This window comes from Nicotiana tomentosiformis, chromosome 12, assembly GCF_000390325.3.
Source record: "Nicotiana tomentosiformis chromosome 12, ASM39032v3, whole genome shotgun sequence".
Taxonomy (NCBI): domain Eukaryota; kingdom Viridiplantae; phylum Streptophyta; class Magnoliopsida; order Solanales; family Solanaceae; genus Nicotiana; species Nicotiana tomentosiformis.
Window position 1 is genome coordinate 121,302,748 of NC_090823.1, and position 17,525 is coordinate 121,320,272.

Genomic DNA, 17,525 nt, shown 5'->3' on the forward strand with positions numbered 1-17,525 from the left:
ACATCAACAACGAGAGCATCATTGACGGAAGTAGAGGGGTCAGCTTGAGAAGAAAAGGCTTGAATATTAGCTTCACCGGGAGCAAGTCCATCATCTTTGGGAACTTCACCTTCAGGTGAAGGAAAGCTTTGACTTTGCTGAGTTTTTTCAATTGCCTTTTTAGATTTAGCAATCTCAGCGTGAAAGTCAAAACCCTCATGGCTGGCTTCCATTAGAGTCTCGAGGCGAGTATTCAAAAAAGCCCTACTCACGTCAAGTGACAGCTCATCCTCGAGTGCTTCATAGTCTTTCTCCCACTGATCAATTTCGGTTATCAACTCATCCTTCTCTATTTTGGAAGCATCAAAAGCTACCTTCAAAAGGGCAAGGGAACTTTCCAAGAATTTAACCTTATCAGTAGAGCCACAGAGATCTTTTTAAGTTTGAGTAAGTGTTTGAACCAACTCTCCTGCATAAATCTCTTTCTGGTTAATGAGTTCCCTTAAACTCCTTATCTTTTCGGTTGCCTTCGAAAGCTGCTCAGCAAATTTGGACTCAAGGATATCCTTATCCTTACCAACTTGACTTGAAGAAGCCCTTTCAATCACTAACTCAACAACGATCATTTGAATTTGTTGCTCTAAGGCATCCTTCTCCTCTGCCAACACTTCCTTCTCCAGTTAAAGACCTTCAAATTGCTTTTTCCAATTGTCAGCCTCGGTGCGGTAATCAATAATTTGTTGGTCAGCATGGAAGATACTTTTCATTAGTTCAGTACCTATCAAATTGATCTATAAAAAAAGAAAAGAAAAGGGGTTATGGATAAAACGAAAAGAGAAGAAAGAAGGAGTAAAGTCAAATTTGAACCTTCAGAGATGAATAGACAATATCATTCATCCAAGTCAACAAACTATGACTCTCCAACTTTACCTTCTCCATAGGACCGAGCAAAGACTTCAACCAAACGTCGGCTTGACCGGACTTCTTCAATAAGTTCCCACCTTCAGGAACCCCGACAACAATTTTCTTCATCGCCTTCTTGCTAATGGAAGGATCAACTTCTATGTGAGAAGAAGTAGCAACTGAAATGGAAGATGAGGTGAAAGCAGTCACGGGGGAGCATCAGCAGCAACTTCAGGTAAGGGAACTCGAGGATAATCGGGGACTGATGCTGGAAAAGAGGTAAGGGGCAACTCCTCAGAAACAGGTTCAAAGGCTTCCTCACATCCGAAGCCATGAGTAAATAATTGTTCAGCAGAAGCAAGGGGGGATCATTCACTTCTTCATCAGAGATCACTAACGGGGCACTCTCTGGCTCGTCCAAAGGTCTAGAGAGAACTGAGCTTGATGGAGGGGTAGCTTCATGTAGCTTCATCATCAAAAATAACGCGTCTCGTGACTCGGTTCCTGCGAACTAAAGAATCCTCCTCTGGTTCTTCTTCACCCTCAGAGCCACAGGCTCCATCAACCTTTCTTTTTGCAGAAGAGCTCAAAATTCTTTCTTGAGCAAGATTCACGGTAAGTCTTATGGATGAAACAGAAGCAGGACTGACACCACGAATAGGGAATCCTAGCAAAGGGAAAAAAGTATGGTATGAAACTTTTAAGTTAGCAAAAGAGAGAAAGAAAAAGACTAAGCGAGAAAAAGTACCGTGTGTCTTAAATTTCCAGCCGAATCTCTGTGAGAGATATTTCTAAGATCTTTTCTCCATAGGGGCAACATATAGTAACTTCTCTACCCAAGAACGAAAGTTAGGAATCTTCTCAAAAACTTACATGGTTGCTGAAAAAGTAGGCACGAGAGTACATGAGTATCTTCTTTGAGAAAGGAAAAAGACAAGGTAGAAGTACTTACGTGTAAAATTCTATTTTTCTGGAAAAGGCATATTTTCTTTACCCACCAGAGCACTAGTGGGAGCAGTAACAAAGCGGGCATACCAACCACGATCTCTGTCATCTTCAGGGCTAACTAATACTCTCGTACTTCTGGCCACAAGGGAAAAAACTCCTTCATAAAATAATTTAGGGGAGTAAAGATGAAGCAGATGACGGGAAGTAAAAGGCATAGAAGCCAAGCTCGTCAAATAACGGAGGCATGCAACAACTCTCCAAATAATAGGACCAATCTGTCCTAAGCACACATTAAAATAATGGCATAATTCAATGATCGCCGGATCAATATGAGGTTTAAAGCCTAGGGTAAAGGGATATGTGCATACGAAGGAATAACCAGTCTGATATGAAGTTATTCTCTGGTCGGCACCAGGAACTAAAATTGGGAAGTCAGGTTTCCAATAACATTCTCTTCGAACGAGAGAGAGAAGGCCGGTAGTAATCAAAATTGGGTAACGGTCAACACGATCAAGGGAAGCCATGAAAGAAACTTGACTCTTCATAGATTCACGATCAGTTACAAAGGAAAACTCTTGAGGAACAATTTCATCGACAGTGGGTTCACGTAAAGTTTCAGTTGAATCTTTATCTCCAGAAGAAGATCTTGGGGTTATAGGAGCCCTAGGTTCTAGAAGAAGACGGATTGACAACACTACTTTGAGAGGGGGAACCAAGGTTAGAAATAGAACCAAGGCTACGCAACCTGCCACCCCTTCTACTTCTAGTAGGGGCATTGGAAGAAACAAACTCGTAAACAATTACAACTTTGCGAAGATCAGGAGAAGACATGATTATCTAAAGAAGAATAACGAAAAAATACAAAAAAGTGTAAGACAAGAAGACGATGGAGGAAAAGCTTCAGGAAATTAAAAGGCACTGAGGAACTGAAGAAACAATTAGCAAAAGCTGTGTGGCATGATCATTAAATAGAAGTGATATGCGTCGCATCGGTTCAGAAGGAGGTATGATTGCATTTGAAAAAACGGCGGCAGAAAATTCCCACCATAAAAACTTTCCACTTCCCCGAATATTCAGTAAAGTGGGGGGACTATCTGTATTAGTGGTGAAAGAACGTTACTGTTGGAATATTGGAATATTGACATGGCATGGTACATGGAACAATGATACGGTGACAAGTGATTTTCTTAATTGATAAAGAAGAGAAGGCACGGGAGGAAATACCCACGAGACGGTACAAAAAAAAAAAGAACCGGGCCTAACAGTTAGCAAATAATAAATGAGGACGAAATGAATAAAGAATAAAAAGAAGGAAAGGTACATGAACCGGAAGTAAATAAGGAAGGGGAATCGGAACAGATATGAGGCATTTATAGCAATAAATACACCAGTTATAGATATCCGAGATAATGGGCAATCAATATCATTAATGCCCATAATCAACCCAAATTATGTGAGTAAAACCGTTACTATTGTATATTCCTATATAAGGACACAAAATTCTATTTGTTGAGACAGATCAGAGGCAATATTAAAATATACTCTTTACTTTTCTGCTTTCTCAAAATTCTCTACCTTGACTTTGCAATTTGTCCATCAATTATTTCCTAAGTTATTCTTATTAATTTTCTTTGATATCATTGTGAAAGTGAAGTAAAACTTGGTTATCAGTAACCCGTTTTCTTCTAAAATTAGATTTTGGCCAAAAGACTTATTTTTGGTTAAACAATAGGCTCCTTCAGCCTCTCAAAATTGGGTATGGCTTTACCCGTGCTATTTGTATATCATGTCCCTTTACAATTTTGAATTTAAGAAAATGACCTTTTCAGATCTCTTATGTATAAAAGACAGATCTCTTGCGTGTACAAGTAAATCTCTCATGTGTAAAAAAGAAAAAAGTAAGATCATAAAACTAAAAACAAGTTTATAAAGAGTCAAAAAACTATTTGATCCGGCATTACCCCTTTGTGCACCAATAACCAAATTCACACGGGAATATACTTGTGTAATCTGTTTTACTATGCACTTTATAGAAAAGTTTTTACCGTTTTCAATGTTAGTATCCTACTTTGTGGTGTATAACAAACAACCAAATGTTTATAAAACTACATGTGATCAGATAAGAAATTACTTTTACATGGTTAATTTCAAAGAATTCCAATATGTATGGCTAAAATATAGACAAAATTATCGCTACGGATCTTCCCTCTTGAGGGCCGGGCAGAGCCAAAGGCGAATTCAGAATTTAAACTTTATAGGTTCAAATTCACAATTCTATCATGTCTCATCTAATTTAATGGGTTCAAATTTTATTATTTGTACATATTTAATGATTTTTTGGGTAGCGAAAGTTATGGGTTCAGTTGAATCTATGGAAAATTATATTGTGTAAATAGGATTTTAAAAAAAACTTTTTGTATAAGTACGGAGGTACATGCTTACTGATCTTTGTTAGCAGCAATGAATTTCTTTTCCTTGAAAAATCATGTCAACAGCATCTATAGAAAAACCAACCATTTCTAATGTCTTCTCCCACACTTGTTGAGAAGTTCCCACATTATATGCTTCTTTGCTAGGTTTCGTAGGTTTACAATGGCAACCAATGAAGGCACAAACAGGCCACTCTTCTGTTGAGGTTTTATTTTAAGATGTAATATTCTTAAAATGAGGGTGAATGGGAAATGGAGGGAAAATGAAATTTTGAGTAAAATTTTAAGTTTCCCCCTCTTAACAATGAGACATTGTCCCATATTGGAAGTGGAAGACATTTTTGGTGGGTATATATATAATTGCTCTTCTTGTAGCTCTTAAAGAGTTAAGAAGAAAGCAAGCCTCGCGCCGTCGTCGTCGTCGCTCGCTCGGCTCGGCTTCGACTTCGACTTCGGATTAATAGTAAATATAAATTGGCTATACATTGCATTCCTTCCTCTCAGAACTTCCATACGTTTTTCTGAGTATATACTCCTTCGTTCTGCATTATTTTTTAACTTCAAACAAAGCAACTGTAAGTGTGATTTGCTACCGAACTTTGTGTTCGCCGAAACACTGGGGTTTGAAGTACCGCTACACCAGTGTGTTATTCGTTCTATCCTGGGAGGAAATAATTCATTACCTTGGGTACTAGGAGGGGATTAAATTCCTTAAGGAAACACTGTGAATTCAGTGGGCTCGAATTTATTATTATTGTTTCATTACGTTAACTTATATTTTGCAGAATTAATATTTACAAATACAGGAATATTGACGGGAATAACAATCTTAAGGAATTTAATATTTATTTCTGTACTTGTGTTATTCTTATTATTCTGCAAACTAAAACCTTTGTGGTTTGTGTACTCCCGTTTTGGAGAGTTAAGCCTTCGTGGCATTTTGTTGGATATTAAAATCTACGTGATTTTTACTCCAGTTTGAAAACGTGTATTAAACGTTTGTTTGTGTCATTCTTTTCTGAAAAAGATGATGACTGAAAACGAAAACCAAGCTGTTCCGATGGCGACTGCCAACGCAACGACAAGCCGAACACCGGCGTTGGCACCGGCAGAAAAACCCGGAAAATTTTCCGGGATTGATTTCAAACGCTGGCAGCAGAAGATGTTCTTCTACTTAACTACGTTATGTCTACAGAAGTTCATCAAGGAAGATGTTCCTGATCTGCCGGATAAAACTCCAGATAATGAACGCTTTCTCGTGATTGAAGCGTGGAAGCATTCTGATTTTTTATGCAAGAATTATATTCTTAGCGGACTGGATGATAATCTGTATAATGTATACAGTAGCATGGAGACATCCAAAGAATTGTGGAATGCGCTTGAAAAGAAATATAAGACTGAAGATGCCGGGATGAAGAAATTCGTTGCCGCAAAATTTCTGGACTACAAAATGATAGATAGCAAGTCTGTTATTACTCAAGTCCAGGAATTGCAAGTGATTATTCATGAGAAGTTGCCTCCGTTGTGGAAGGACTTCAAAAATTATTTAAAACACAAACGAAAGGAAATGTCCCTTGAAGATCTCATTGTTCGGTTGAGAATCGAAGAGGACAATAAAGCTGCTGAAAGGAGAGGCCGTGGAAATTCAACAATAATGGGAGCAAATATTGTTGAAGCTAACAAAAAGAGGAAGAAGGCTTCTGGTCCGAAATACAACCCAAGCAAGAAGCGGTTCAGTGGAAACTGCTACAACTGTGGGAAAACCGGACACAAATCTACGGAGTGTCGTGCTCCGAAGAAAGACAAGAAAAGGGGTCAAGCAAACATGGTAGTAAACCATGATGATGTTGATAACTTGTGTGCCATGCTCTCTGAATGTAACTTGGTGGGAAATCCTAAACTGTGGTGGTTTGATTCAGGAGCCACTCGCCATGTTTGTGCAGTTAGAGAGGCTTTTGCTACCTATGCTCTTGCTGAACCCGGAGAGACAGTTTATATGGGAAATGCTTCAACAGCAAAAGTTGAAGGATATGGGAAGGTATTTCTAAAAATGACTTCTGGCAAGGTCATGACTTTGAACAATGTCCTTCATGTTCCCGAAATGAGAAAGAATTTAGTCTCTACTGGACTTCTTGTTAAGCACGGTTTTAAGTGCGTTTTTGTATCCAACAAGGTTGTAATTAGTAAGAATGAAATATTTGTGGGAAAAGGTTACCTCACCGAGGGCCTTTTCAACCTAAATGTAATGGTTGTTGAAAATAATAATAATATTTCAGCTTCTTCTTACTTACTTGAGTCAAATGATTTATGGCATGTACGTTTGGGTCATGTCAATTATAAAACCTTGCGGAAAATGATTAACTTGGAAGTACTGCCCAAGTTTGAATGCGAAAAATCAAAATGTCAAATATGTGTGGAATCTAAGTATGTTAAACATCCTTATAAGTCAGTTGAAAGGAATTCAAATCCTTTAGACTTAATTCACACAGATATTTGTGACATGAAGTCAATACCATCTCGCGGTGGAAAGAAGTATTTCATAACTTTTATTGACGATGGTACTCGATATTGCTATGTTTACTTACTGAATAGTAAAGATGAAGCAATAGACGCATTCAGGCAATACAAAAATGAAGTTGAAACGCAACTTAACAAGAAAGTAAAAATGATAAGAAGTGATAGGGGTGGTGAATATGAATCTCCTTTTGAAGAAATATGTTTAGAATATGGAATTATTCATCAAACAACAGCCCCTTACACGCCCCAATCTAATGGGATTGCGGAAAGAAAGAATCGCACATTAAAGGAGATGATGAATGCGTTGTTGATAAGTTCTGGTTTGCCACAGAACTTGTGGGGGGAAGCCATTCTTACGGCTAATCGAATATTAAATCGAGTGCCCCATAGCAAAACACAATCCATTCCTTATGAACAATGGAAAGGAAGGAAGCCCAACTTGAATTATTTTAAAGTGTGGGGGTGTTTGGCAAAAGTGCAAGTTCCTAAACCCAAAAGGGTAAAGATAGGACCGAAAACCGTTGATTGTGTTTTCATAGGATATGCGACAAATAGTAAAGCATATCGATTTCTGGTTCATAAATCAGAAAATCCCGACATTCATAATAATACGGTTATAGAATCAGATAATGCTGAGTTTTTTGAAAATATATATCCGTATAAAAAGGAATGTGAGTCGTTTGGTGAAGGATCTAAACGACCTCGGGAAGAAACAAAAGAAAGTACATGTAATCAGGAGAATCCAAGACGTAGTAAATGTCAAAGAACGTCTACTTCATTTGGACCAGATTTTGTGACTTTCTTATTGGAGAATGAGCCTCAAACATTTAAAGAAGCTATGACTTCTTCGGAATCATTATTTTGGAAAGAGGCAGTCAATAGTGAAATAGAATCCATATTGAACAACCATACATGGGAATTGGTTGATCTTCCTCCTGGAAATAAACCTTTGGGTTCTAAATGGATTTTTAAGAGAAAAATCAAAGATGATGGCACTATTGATAAATTCAAGGCAAGGCTCGTAGTCAAAGGGTATAGACAACGAGAAGGTCTAGACTACTTTGATACATACTCTCCAGTTACAAGAATTACGTCCATACGGATGTTAGTAGCATTAGCTGCAGTGTATGGTCTTGAAATTCATCAAATGGATGTTAAGACGGCCTTCTTAAATGGAGAGTTGGAGGAAGAAATTTACATGGAACAACCTGAAGGGTTTGTGGTTCCAGGTAAAGAAAAGAAGGTATGTAGACTTGTTAAGTCTCTTTACGGACTAAAACAAGCACCCAAACAATGGCATACGAAATTTGACCAAACAATGTTGTCAAATGGTTTTAAGATAAATGAATGTGATAAATGCGTGTACATTAAAAATGTTCCGAATCACATAGTCATTGTTTGCCTATATGTGGATGATATGTTGATAATGAGTAATGACATTGCCAACATAAATGCTACTAAGCGTATGCTCAATAGCAAGTTTGATATGAAAGACTTGGGAGTTGCTGATTTAATTCTGGGAATTAAGATCAATAAGACTCCTCAAGGTCTGGCATTGTCACAATCTCATTATATTAAGACAGTACTTGAAAAATTCAAGCACTTGGGCTTTAAAGTTGCAAAGACTCCAATTGACGTGAATCTTGCATTAGCAAAGAACAAAGGCCAAAGCATATCACAATTGGATTATGCTCGTGTATTGGGATGCTTAATGTATATCATGAATTGTACACGACCAGACATAGCTTGTGCTATAAGTAAACTGAGTCGATATACGAGCAATCCAGGCCAATCTCATTGGATGGCAATGAAACGAGTTTTGGGATATTTAGAACATACCCAGAACTTTGAATTGCACTACAGTAATTTCCCTGCGGTGATTGAGGGATACTGTGATGCAAATTGGATCACCGGTTCAACTGATTCTAAGTCCACGAGTGGATATGTATTCACTATTGGTGGAGGAGCGGTATCTTGGAAGTCGTCCAAACAAACATGTATTGCCCGCTCTACAATGGAGGCTGAATTCATAGCCTTAGATAAAGCCGGTGAAGAAGCTGAATGGCTCCGGAATTTCTTGGAAGACATTCCATTTTGGCCCAAACCGTTGGCACCAATATGCATACATTGTGATAGTCAAGCGGCAATTGGAAGGGCTGGGAGCGTCATGTATAACGGTAAATCTCGTCATATACGACGAAGACATAAAACCGTTAGGCAATTACTCTCTAGAGGAATTATCACAATTGACTATGTAAAGTCAAGTGATAATGTGTCGGATCCACTTACAAAAGGCCTAACTAGAGAGGTAGTTGAGAAATCATCAAGGGGAATGGGGCTATGGCCGAGAACAAGTCATTGTGGCGGTAACTCTACCTAGAAGACTGGAGATCCCAAGATCTAGGTTCAAAGAGATCAAACAAAGTCATTAATGACGGTTCAACATTGTCAAATAAAATTTTAGTCCATTCTCGTGATGAGACAATGTTCAGTACCAAGGATAAAGCATTAAGGCTTTTTAATGATTTCTAAATTTGATACGGGGTATATCAAATAGTGTATCTACAGGATGACACGTTTAGGAATCACCTATTTAAGTGTGAAGTGTGAGCCGCTTCAAGGAGAACTTTGTAAGGCCAGTTCTCTACGCACTTATGAAACCAGGCGGTGTTCATGGCTGAAACGAACACAACAATGAGAACCAAAGACGGTTAAGGGTTGATTGTGTGACTTATGGTTGTCTAGGTATACACCAAAGATCGACGGTTCAAAGATATCAAATCTACCGATTGACCGAGTATATCCGACATAAGTTTACTACGGAAAGTTCAAAGGGAAACCTACTTATCCAGATGCAATTAATCCTTGCTTGTAAATCACACAGTTTTTCATGCATACTTCCGTGATATAGCCATTCCCCATTCATGTGGGGGATTGTTGAGGTTTTATTTTAAGATGTAATATTCTTAAAATGAGGGTGAATGGGAAATGGAGGGAAAATGAAATTTTGAGTAAAATTTTAAGTTTCCCCTCTTAACAATGAGACATTGTCCCATATTGGAAGTGGAAGATATTTTTGGTGGGTATATATATAATTGCTCTTCTTGTAGCTCTTAAAGAGTTAAGAAGAAAGCAAGCCTCGCGCCGTCGTCGTCGTCGCTCGCTCGGCTCGGCTTCGGCTACGGCTACGGCTACGGCTTCGGCTTCGGCTTCGGATTCGGATTCGGATTCGGATTTGGATTTGGATTTGGTCAAATGATCGATTGATTGATTAATTTTTTGGACCAAATTTATTTGTTAATAGTAAATATTAACGTAAGATTATCCGTATTTGTAAACGGATATTTTCCAATCCGTGTATTGATAATTTGGCAGCCGGATAATGGTCTTCCCACCATGAAGTGCTTGCTCCACAAACATGAAGTGCTTGCTCCACAAACATGTAATGCTTGCTCCACCATGAAGGGTGGACGTTTGGTCTTGCACTCCTTCTTGGCTGCTATATATATGAGCAGCAAATGTTGAAGAAAGATACCAAAAACTCAACATACAATTCGCTCAACAAATTGGCTATACATTGCATTCCTTCCTCTCAGAACTTCCATACGTTTTTCTGAGTATATACTCCTTCGTTCTGCATTATTTTTTAACTTCAAACAAAGCAACTGTAAGTGTGATTTGCTACCGAACTTTGTGTTCGCCGAAACACTGGGGTTTGAAGTACCGCTACACCAGTGTGTTATTCGTTCTATCCTGGGAGGAAATAATCCATTACCTTGGGTACTAGGAGGGGATTAAATTCCTTAAGGAAACACTGTGAATTCAGTGGGCTCGAATTTATTATTATTGTTTCATTACGTTAACTTATATTTTGCAGAATTAATATTTACAAATACAGGAATATTGACGGGAATAACAATCTTAAGGAATTTAATATTTATTTCTGTACTTGTGTTATTCTTATTATTCTGCAAACTAAAACCTTTGTGGTTTGTGTACTCCCGTTTTGGAGAGTTAAGCCTTCGTGGCATTTTGTTGGATATTAAAATCTACGTGATTTTTACTCCAGTTTGAAAACGTGTATTAAACGTTTGTTTGTGTCATTCTTTTCTGAAAAAGATGATGACTGAAAACGAAAACCAAGCTGTTCCGATGGCGACTGCCAACGCAACGACAAGCCGAACACCGGCGTTGGCACCGGCAGAAAAACCCGAAAAATTTTCCGGGATTGATTTCAAACGCTGGCAGCAGAAGATGTTCTTCTACTTAACTACGTTATGTCTACAGAAGTTCATCAAGGAAGATGTTCCTGATCTGCCGGATAAAACTCCAGATAATGAACGCTTTCTCGTGATTGAAGCGTGGAAGCATTCTGATTTTTTATGCAAGAATTATATTCTTAGCGGACTGGATGATAATCTGTATAATGTATACAGTAGCATGGAGACATCCAAAGAATTGTGGAATGCGCTTGAAAAGAAATATAAGACTGAAGATGCCGGGATGAAGAAATTCGTTGCCGCAAAATTTCTGGACTACAAAATGATAGATAGCAAGTCTGTTATTACTCAAGTCCAGGAATTGCAAGTGATTATTCATGATCTACTTGCTGAAGGTCTTGTAATCAACGAAGCATTCCAAGTAGCAGCAATGATTGAGAAGTTGCCTCCGTTGTGGAAGGACTTCAAAAATTATTTAAAACACAAACGAAAGGAAATGTCCCTTGAAGATCTCATTGTTCGGTTGAGAATCGAAGAGGACAATAAAGCTGCTGAAAGGAGAGGCCGTGGAAATTCAACAATAATGGGAGCAAATATTGTTGAAGCTAACAAAAAGAGGAAGAAGGCTTCTGGTCCGAAATACAACCCAAGCAAGAAGCGGTTCAGTGGAAACTGCTACAACTGTGGGAAAACCGGACACAAATCTACGGAGTGTCGTGCTCCGAAGAAAGACAAGAAAAGGGGTCAAGCAAACATGGTAGTAAACCATGATGATGTTGATAACTTGTGTGCCATGCTCTCTGAATGTAACTTGGTGGGAAATCCTAAACTGTGGTGGTTTGATTCAGGAGCCACTCGCCATGTTTGTGCAGTTAGAGAGGCTTTTGCTACCTATGCTCTTGCTGAACCCGGAGAGACAGTTTATATGGGAAATGCTTCAACAGCAAAAGTTGAAGGATATGGGAAGGTATTTCTAAAAATGACTTCTGGCAAGGTCATGACTTTGAACAATGTCCTTCATGTTCCCGAAATGAGAAAGAATTTAGTCTCTACTGGACTTCTTGTTAAGCACGGTTTTAAGTGCGTTTTTGTATCCAACAAGGTTGTAATTAGTAAGAATGAAATATTTGTGGGAAAAGGTTACCTCACCGAGGGCCTTTTCAACCTAAATGTAATGGTTGTTGAAAATAATAATAATATTTCAGCTTCTTCTTACTTACTTGAGTCAAATGATTTATGGCATGTACGTTTGGGTCATGTCAATTATAAAACCTTGCGGAAAATGATTAACTTGGAAGTACTGCCCAAGTTTGAATGCGAAAAATCAAAATGTCAAATATGTGTGGAATCTAAGTATGTTAAACATCCTTATAAGTCAGTTGAAAGGAATTCAAATCCTTTAGACTTAATTCACACAGATATTTGTGACATGAAGTCAATACCATCTCGCGGTGGAAAGAAGTATTTCATAACTTTTATTGACGATGGTACTCGATATTGCTATGTTTACTTACTGAATAGTAAAGATGAAGCAATAGACGCATTCAGGCAATACAAAAATGAAGTTGAAACGCAACTTAACAAGAAAGTAAAAATGATAAGAAGTGATAGGGGTGGTGAATATGAATCTCCTTTTGAAGAAATATGTTTAGAATATGGAATTATTCATCAAACAACAGCCCCTTACACGCCCCAATCTAATGGGATTGCGGAAAGAAAGAATCGCACATTAAAGGAGATGATGAATGCGTTGTTGATAAGTTCTGGTTTGCCACAGAACTTGTGGGGGGAAGCCGTTCTTACGGCTAATCGAATATTAAATCGAGTGCCCCATAGCAAAACACAATCCATTCCTTATGAACAATGGAAAGGAAGGAAGCCCAACTTGAATTATTTTAAAGTGTGGGGGTGTTTGGCAAAAGTGCAAGTTCCTAAACCCAAAAGGGTAAAGATAGGACCGAAAACCGTTGATTGTGTTTTCATAGGATATGCGACAAATAGTAAAGCATATCGATTTCTGGTTCATAAATCAGAAAATCCCGACATTCATAATAATACGGTTATAGAATCAGATAATGCTGAGTTTTTTAAAAATATATATCCGTATAAAAAGGAATGTGAGTCGTTTGGTGAAGGATCTAAACGACCTCGGGAAGAAACAAAAGAAAGTACATGTAATCAGGAGAATCCAAGACGTAGTAAATGTCAAAGAACGTCTACTTCATTTGGACCAGATTTTGTGACTTTCTTATTGGAGAATGAGCCTCAAACATTTAAAGAAGCTATGACTTCTTCGGAATCATTATTTTGGAAAGAGGCAGTCAATAGTGAAATAGAATCCATATTGAACAACCATACATGGGAATTGGTTGATCTTCCTCCTGGAAATAAACCTTTGGGTTCTAAATGGATTTTTAAGAGAAAAATCAAAGATGATGGCACTATTGATAAATTCAAGGCAAGGCTCGTAGTCAAAGGGTATAGACAACGAGAAGGTCTAGACTACTTTGATACATACTCTCCAGTTACAAGAATTACGTCCATACGGATGTTAGTAGCATTAGCTGCAGTGTATGGTCTTGAAATTCATCAAATGGATGTTAAGACGGCCTTCTTAAATGGAGAGTTGGAGGAAGAAATTTACATGGAACAACCTGAAGGGTTTGTGGTTCCAGGTAAAGAAAAGAAGGTATGTAGACTTGTTAAGTCTCTTTACGGACTAAAACAAGCACCCAAACAATGGCATACGAAATTTGACCAAACAATGTTGTCAAATGGTTTTAAGATAAATGAATGTGATAAATGCGTGTACATTAAAAATGTTCCAAATCACATAGTCATTGTTTGCCTATATGTGGATGATATGTTGATAATGAGTAATGACATTGCCAACATAAATGCTACTAAGCGTATGCTCAATAGCAAGTTTGATATGAAAGACTTGGGAGTTGCTGATTTAATTCTGGGAATTAAGATCAATAAGACTCCTCAAGGTCTGGCATTGTCACAATCTCATTATATTAAGACAGTACTTGAAAAATTCAAGCACTTGGGCTTTAAAGTTGCAAAGACTCCAATTGACGTGAATCTTGCATTAGCAAAGAACAAAGGCCAAAGCATATCACAATTGGATTATGCTCGTGTATTGGGATGCTTAATGTATATCATGAATTGTACACGACCAGACATAGCTTGTGCTATAAGTAAACTGAGTCGATATACGAGCAATCCAGGCCAATCTCATTGGATGGCAATGAAACGAGTTTTGGGATATTTAGAACATACCCAGAACTTTGAATTGCACTACAGTAATTTCCCTGCGGTGATTGAGGGATACTGTGATGCAAATTGGATCACCGGTTCAACTGATTCTAAGTCCACGAATGGATATGTATTCACTATTGGTGGAGGAGCGGTATCTTGGAAGTCGTCCAAACAAACATGTATTGCCCGCTCTACAATGGAGGCTGAATTCATAGCCTTAGATAAAGCCGGTGAAGAAGCTGAATGGCTCCGGAATTTCTTGGAAGACATTCCATTTTGGCCCAAACCGTTGGCACCAATATGCATACATTGTGATAGTCAAGCGGCAATTGGAAGGGCTGGGAGCGTCATGTATAACGGTAAATCTCGTCATATACGACGAAGACATAAAACCGTTAGGCAATTACTCTCTAGAGGAATTATCACAATTGACTATGTAAAGTCAAGTGATAATGTGTCGGATCCACTTACAAAAGGCCTAACTAGAGAGGTAGTTGAGAAATCATCAAGGGGAATGGGGCTATGGCCGAGAACAAGTCATTGTGGCGGTAACTCTACCTAGAAGACTGGAGATCCCAAGATCTAGGTTCAAAGAGATCAAACAAAGTCATTAATGACGGTTCAACATTGTCAAATAAAATTTTAGTCCATTCTCGTGATGAGACAATGTTCAGTACCAAGGATAAAGCATTAAGGCTTTTTAATAATTTCTAAATTTGATACGGGGTATATCAAATAGTGTATCTACAGGATGACACGTTTAGGAATCACCTATTTAAGTGTGAAGTGTGAGCCGCTTCAAGGAGAACTTTGTAAGGCCAGTTCTCTACGCACTTATGAAACCAGGCGGTGTTCATGGCTGAAACGAACACAACAATGAGAACCAAAGACGGTTAAGGGTTGATTGTGTGACTTATGGTTGTCTAGGTATACACCAAAGATCGACGGTTCAAAGATATCAAATCTACCGATTGACCGAGTATATCCGACATAAGTTTACTACGGAAAGTTCAAAGGGAAACCTACTTATCCAGATGCAATTAATCCTTGCTTGTAAATCACACAGTTTTTCATGCATACTTCCGTGATATAGCCATTCCCCATTCATGTGGGGGATTGTTGAGGTTTTATTTTAAGATGTAATATTCTTAAAATGAGGGTGAATGGGAAATGGAGGGAAAATGAAATTTTGAGTAAAATTTTAAGTTTTCCCCTCTTAACAATGAGACATTGTCCCATATTGTAAGTGGAAGACATTTTTGGTGGGTATATATATAATTGCTCTTCTTGTAGCTCTTAAAGAGTTAAGAAGAAAGCAAGCCTCGCGCCGTCGTCGTCGTCGCTCGCTCGGCTCGGCTTCGGCTACGGCTACGGCTACGGCTACGGCTTCGGCTTCGGCTTCGGCTTCAGCTTCGGCTTCGGATTCGGATTCGGATTTGGATTTGGATTTGGTCAAATGATCGATTGATTGATTAATTTTTTGGACCAAATTTATTTGTTAATAGTAAATATTAACGTAAGATTATCCGTATTTGTAAACGGATATTTTCCAATCCGTGTATTGATAATTTGGCAGCCGGATAATGGTCTTCCCACCATGAAGTGCTTGCTCCACAAACATGAAGTGCTTGCTCCACAAACATGTAATGCTTGCTCCACCATGAAGGGTGGACGTTTGGTCTTGCACTCCTTCTTGGCTGCTATATATATGAGCAGCAAATGTTGAAGAAAGATACCAAAAACTCAACATACAATTCGCTCAACAAATTGGCTATACATTGCATTCCTTCCTCTCAGAACTTCCATACGTTTTTCTGAGTATATACTCCTTCGTTCTGCATTGTTTTTTAACTTCAAACAAAGCAACTGTAAGTGTGATTTGCTACCGAACTTTGTGTTCGCCGAAACACTGGGGTTTGAAGTACCGCTACACCAGTGTGTTATTCGTTCTATCCTGGGAGGAAATAATCCATTACCTTGGGTACTAGGAGGGGATTAAATTCCTTAATGAAACACTGTGAATTCAGTGGGCTCGAATTTATTATTATTGTTTCATTACGTTAACTTATATTTTGCAGAATTAATATTTACAAATACAGGAATATTGACGGGAATAACATCTTCTGCCTTCAACTTTCCACAATATTTTAGAATATCAACATCAGTAGCTGCAAAAAGTGCACTTCTTGAACCTTGTTGAGCATCAAACATGAAAAAAAACATTTTCTGATAAAGAATATTCAAAATCCTAGGAAGATCCCTCGTAACATTTGTCCGTACAGCTCCTGGCTCTACGCATAACGTATAAATTCCAGCATCAGTTGGTATGTATTTCTGAAGCATACTGCTAAACATAATTTGTGCCAGCTTACTATTTGAATAAGCCTTTCGACTCGAAAATTTGTTCTTTTTTGTTATAAAATTCATATCTTGGAAATCAACAAAACCAACTGTATGCAGAAGCGAATTCACATTAACAACTCTACTTGGAGCACCTCTTTTTAGTGAAGGTAAGAGCAAAATAGAGAGTAATGCAGGGCCAAGATGGTTCACTTGTAAATGTGTTTCGTACCCGTCTTTAGAAAATTTCTGAGGTTGTCCTATGGAATAAATACCAGCATTATTGATGAGCACATGTAGGGGTTTTGATTTTGAATTCCATTCTTGTGCAAATTTTACGACAGATTCAAGAGAAAGGAGATCGAGTTCTAAAACATCGATGCTTAGGGACCTAGAGTCGGGTTCATTTCTTAGCCATTTTTGGATGATTTGATATGCAAGATTTGTGTTTCTTACGGCCATGACAAGATGTGCACCTGACTCAGCTAATTGCCTAGCAATTTCAAGTCCAATGCCACTTGTAGCTCCTGTTACAATGCAAGTTTGGCCATTTAAAGGAGGCAAAGGCAAAGGGTCCTGTAAATTCCTAGCATTGATTTTCTGAAATAGTGTTTCACATGTCAAACGATACCATCCTTGTAACCATTCTATCCATCCTAATCTTGTTTTTTCTTTCCTCATTAATGTGAAAGCAGCAGATGATGAAACCAACAAAAGATCTGAAAGAAATAATGAATGTGAGATTCAGAAATAGATAAAAATCGGATCGAAAGGAAACATAATTTAAGTGAAATAACAACTCATCACTTGTTGAAACAAACAATTGGGAGAAGCAAAGGACTGGCAGATATTCCGGAACAGAAAAAGATTTATTCAATGCTCTAAACCATCAAAAAAGTAGAGCAGTCAATATGGGCGGGTCCCA

General features: G+C 38.2%; 1 protein-coding gene across 1 annotated transcript; it reads right to left on the reverse strand.

Moving 5' to 3' along the window:
• Positions 1-4,277: 4,277 nt before the first annotated feature.
• On the reverse strand, positions 4,278-17,458 carry LOC104117436 (dehydrogenase/reductase SDR family member FEY-like). The gene is made up of 2 exons (XM_009628491.4): positions 16,379-17,458; positions 4,278-4,452 (listed from the first exon to the last, which is right to left on the reverse strand). Exons 1-2 carry the CDS (start codon positions 17,279-17,281, stop codon positions 4,282-4,284), a joined length of 1,074 nt encoding a protein of 357 aa, XP_009626786.1. The 5' UTR covers positions 17,282-17,458; the 3' UTR covers positions 4,278-4,281.
• Between the last annotated feature and the right edge of the window lie 67 nt (positions 17,459-17,525).

Excerpts from the sequence above, each read along its gene's own strand:
- LOC104117436 (XM_009628491.4), bottom strand. The coding sequence starts at position 17,281 with ATGAGGAAAGAAAAAACAAGATTAGGATGGATAGAATGGTTACAAGGA. Across the intron at positions 4,453-16,378 it reads GAAAGTTGAAGGCAGAAGAT|TGGCCTGTTTGTGCCTTCAT; the intron begins GTTATTCCCGTC and ends TCAACAGAAGAG.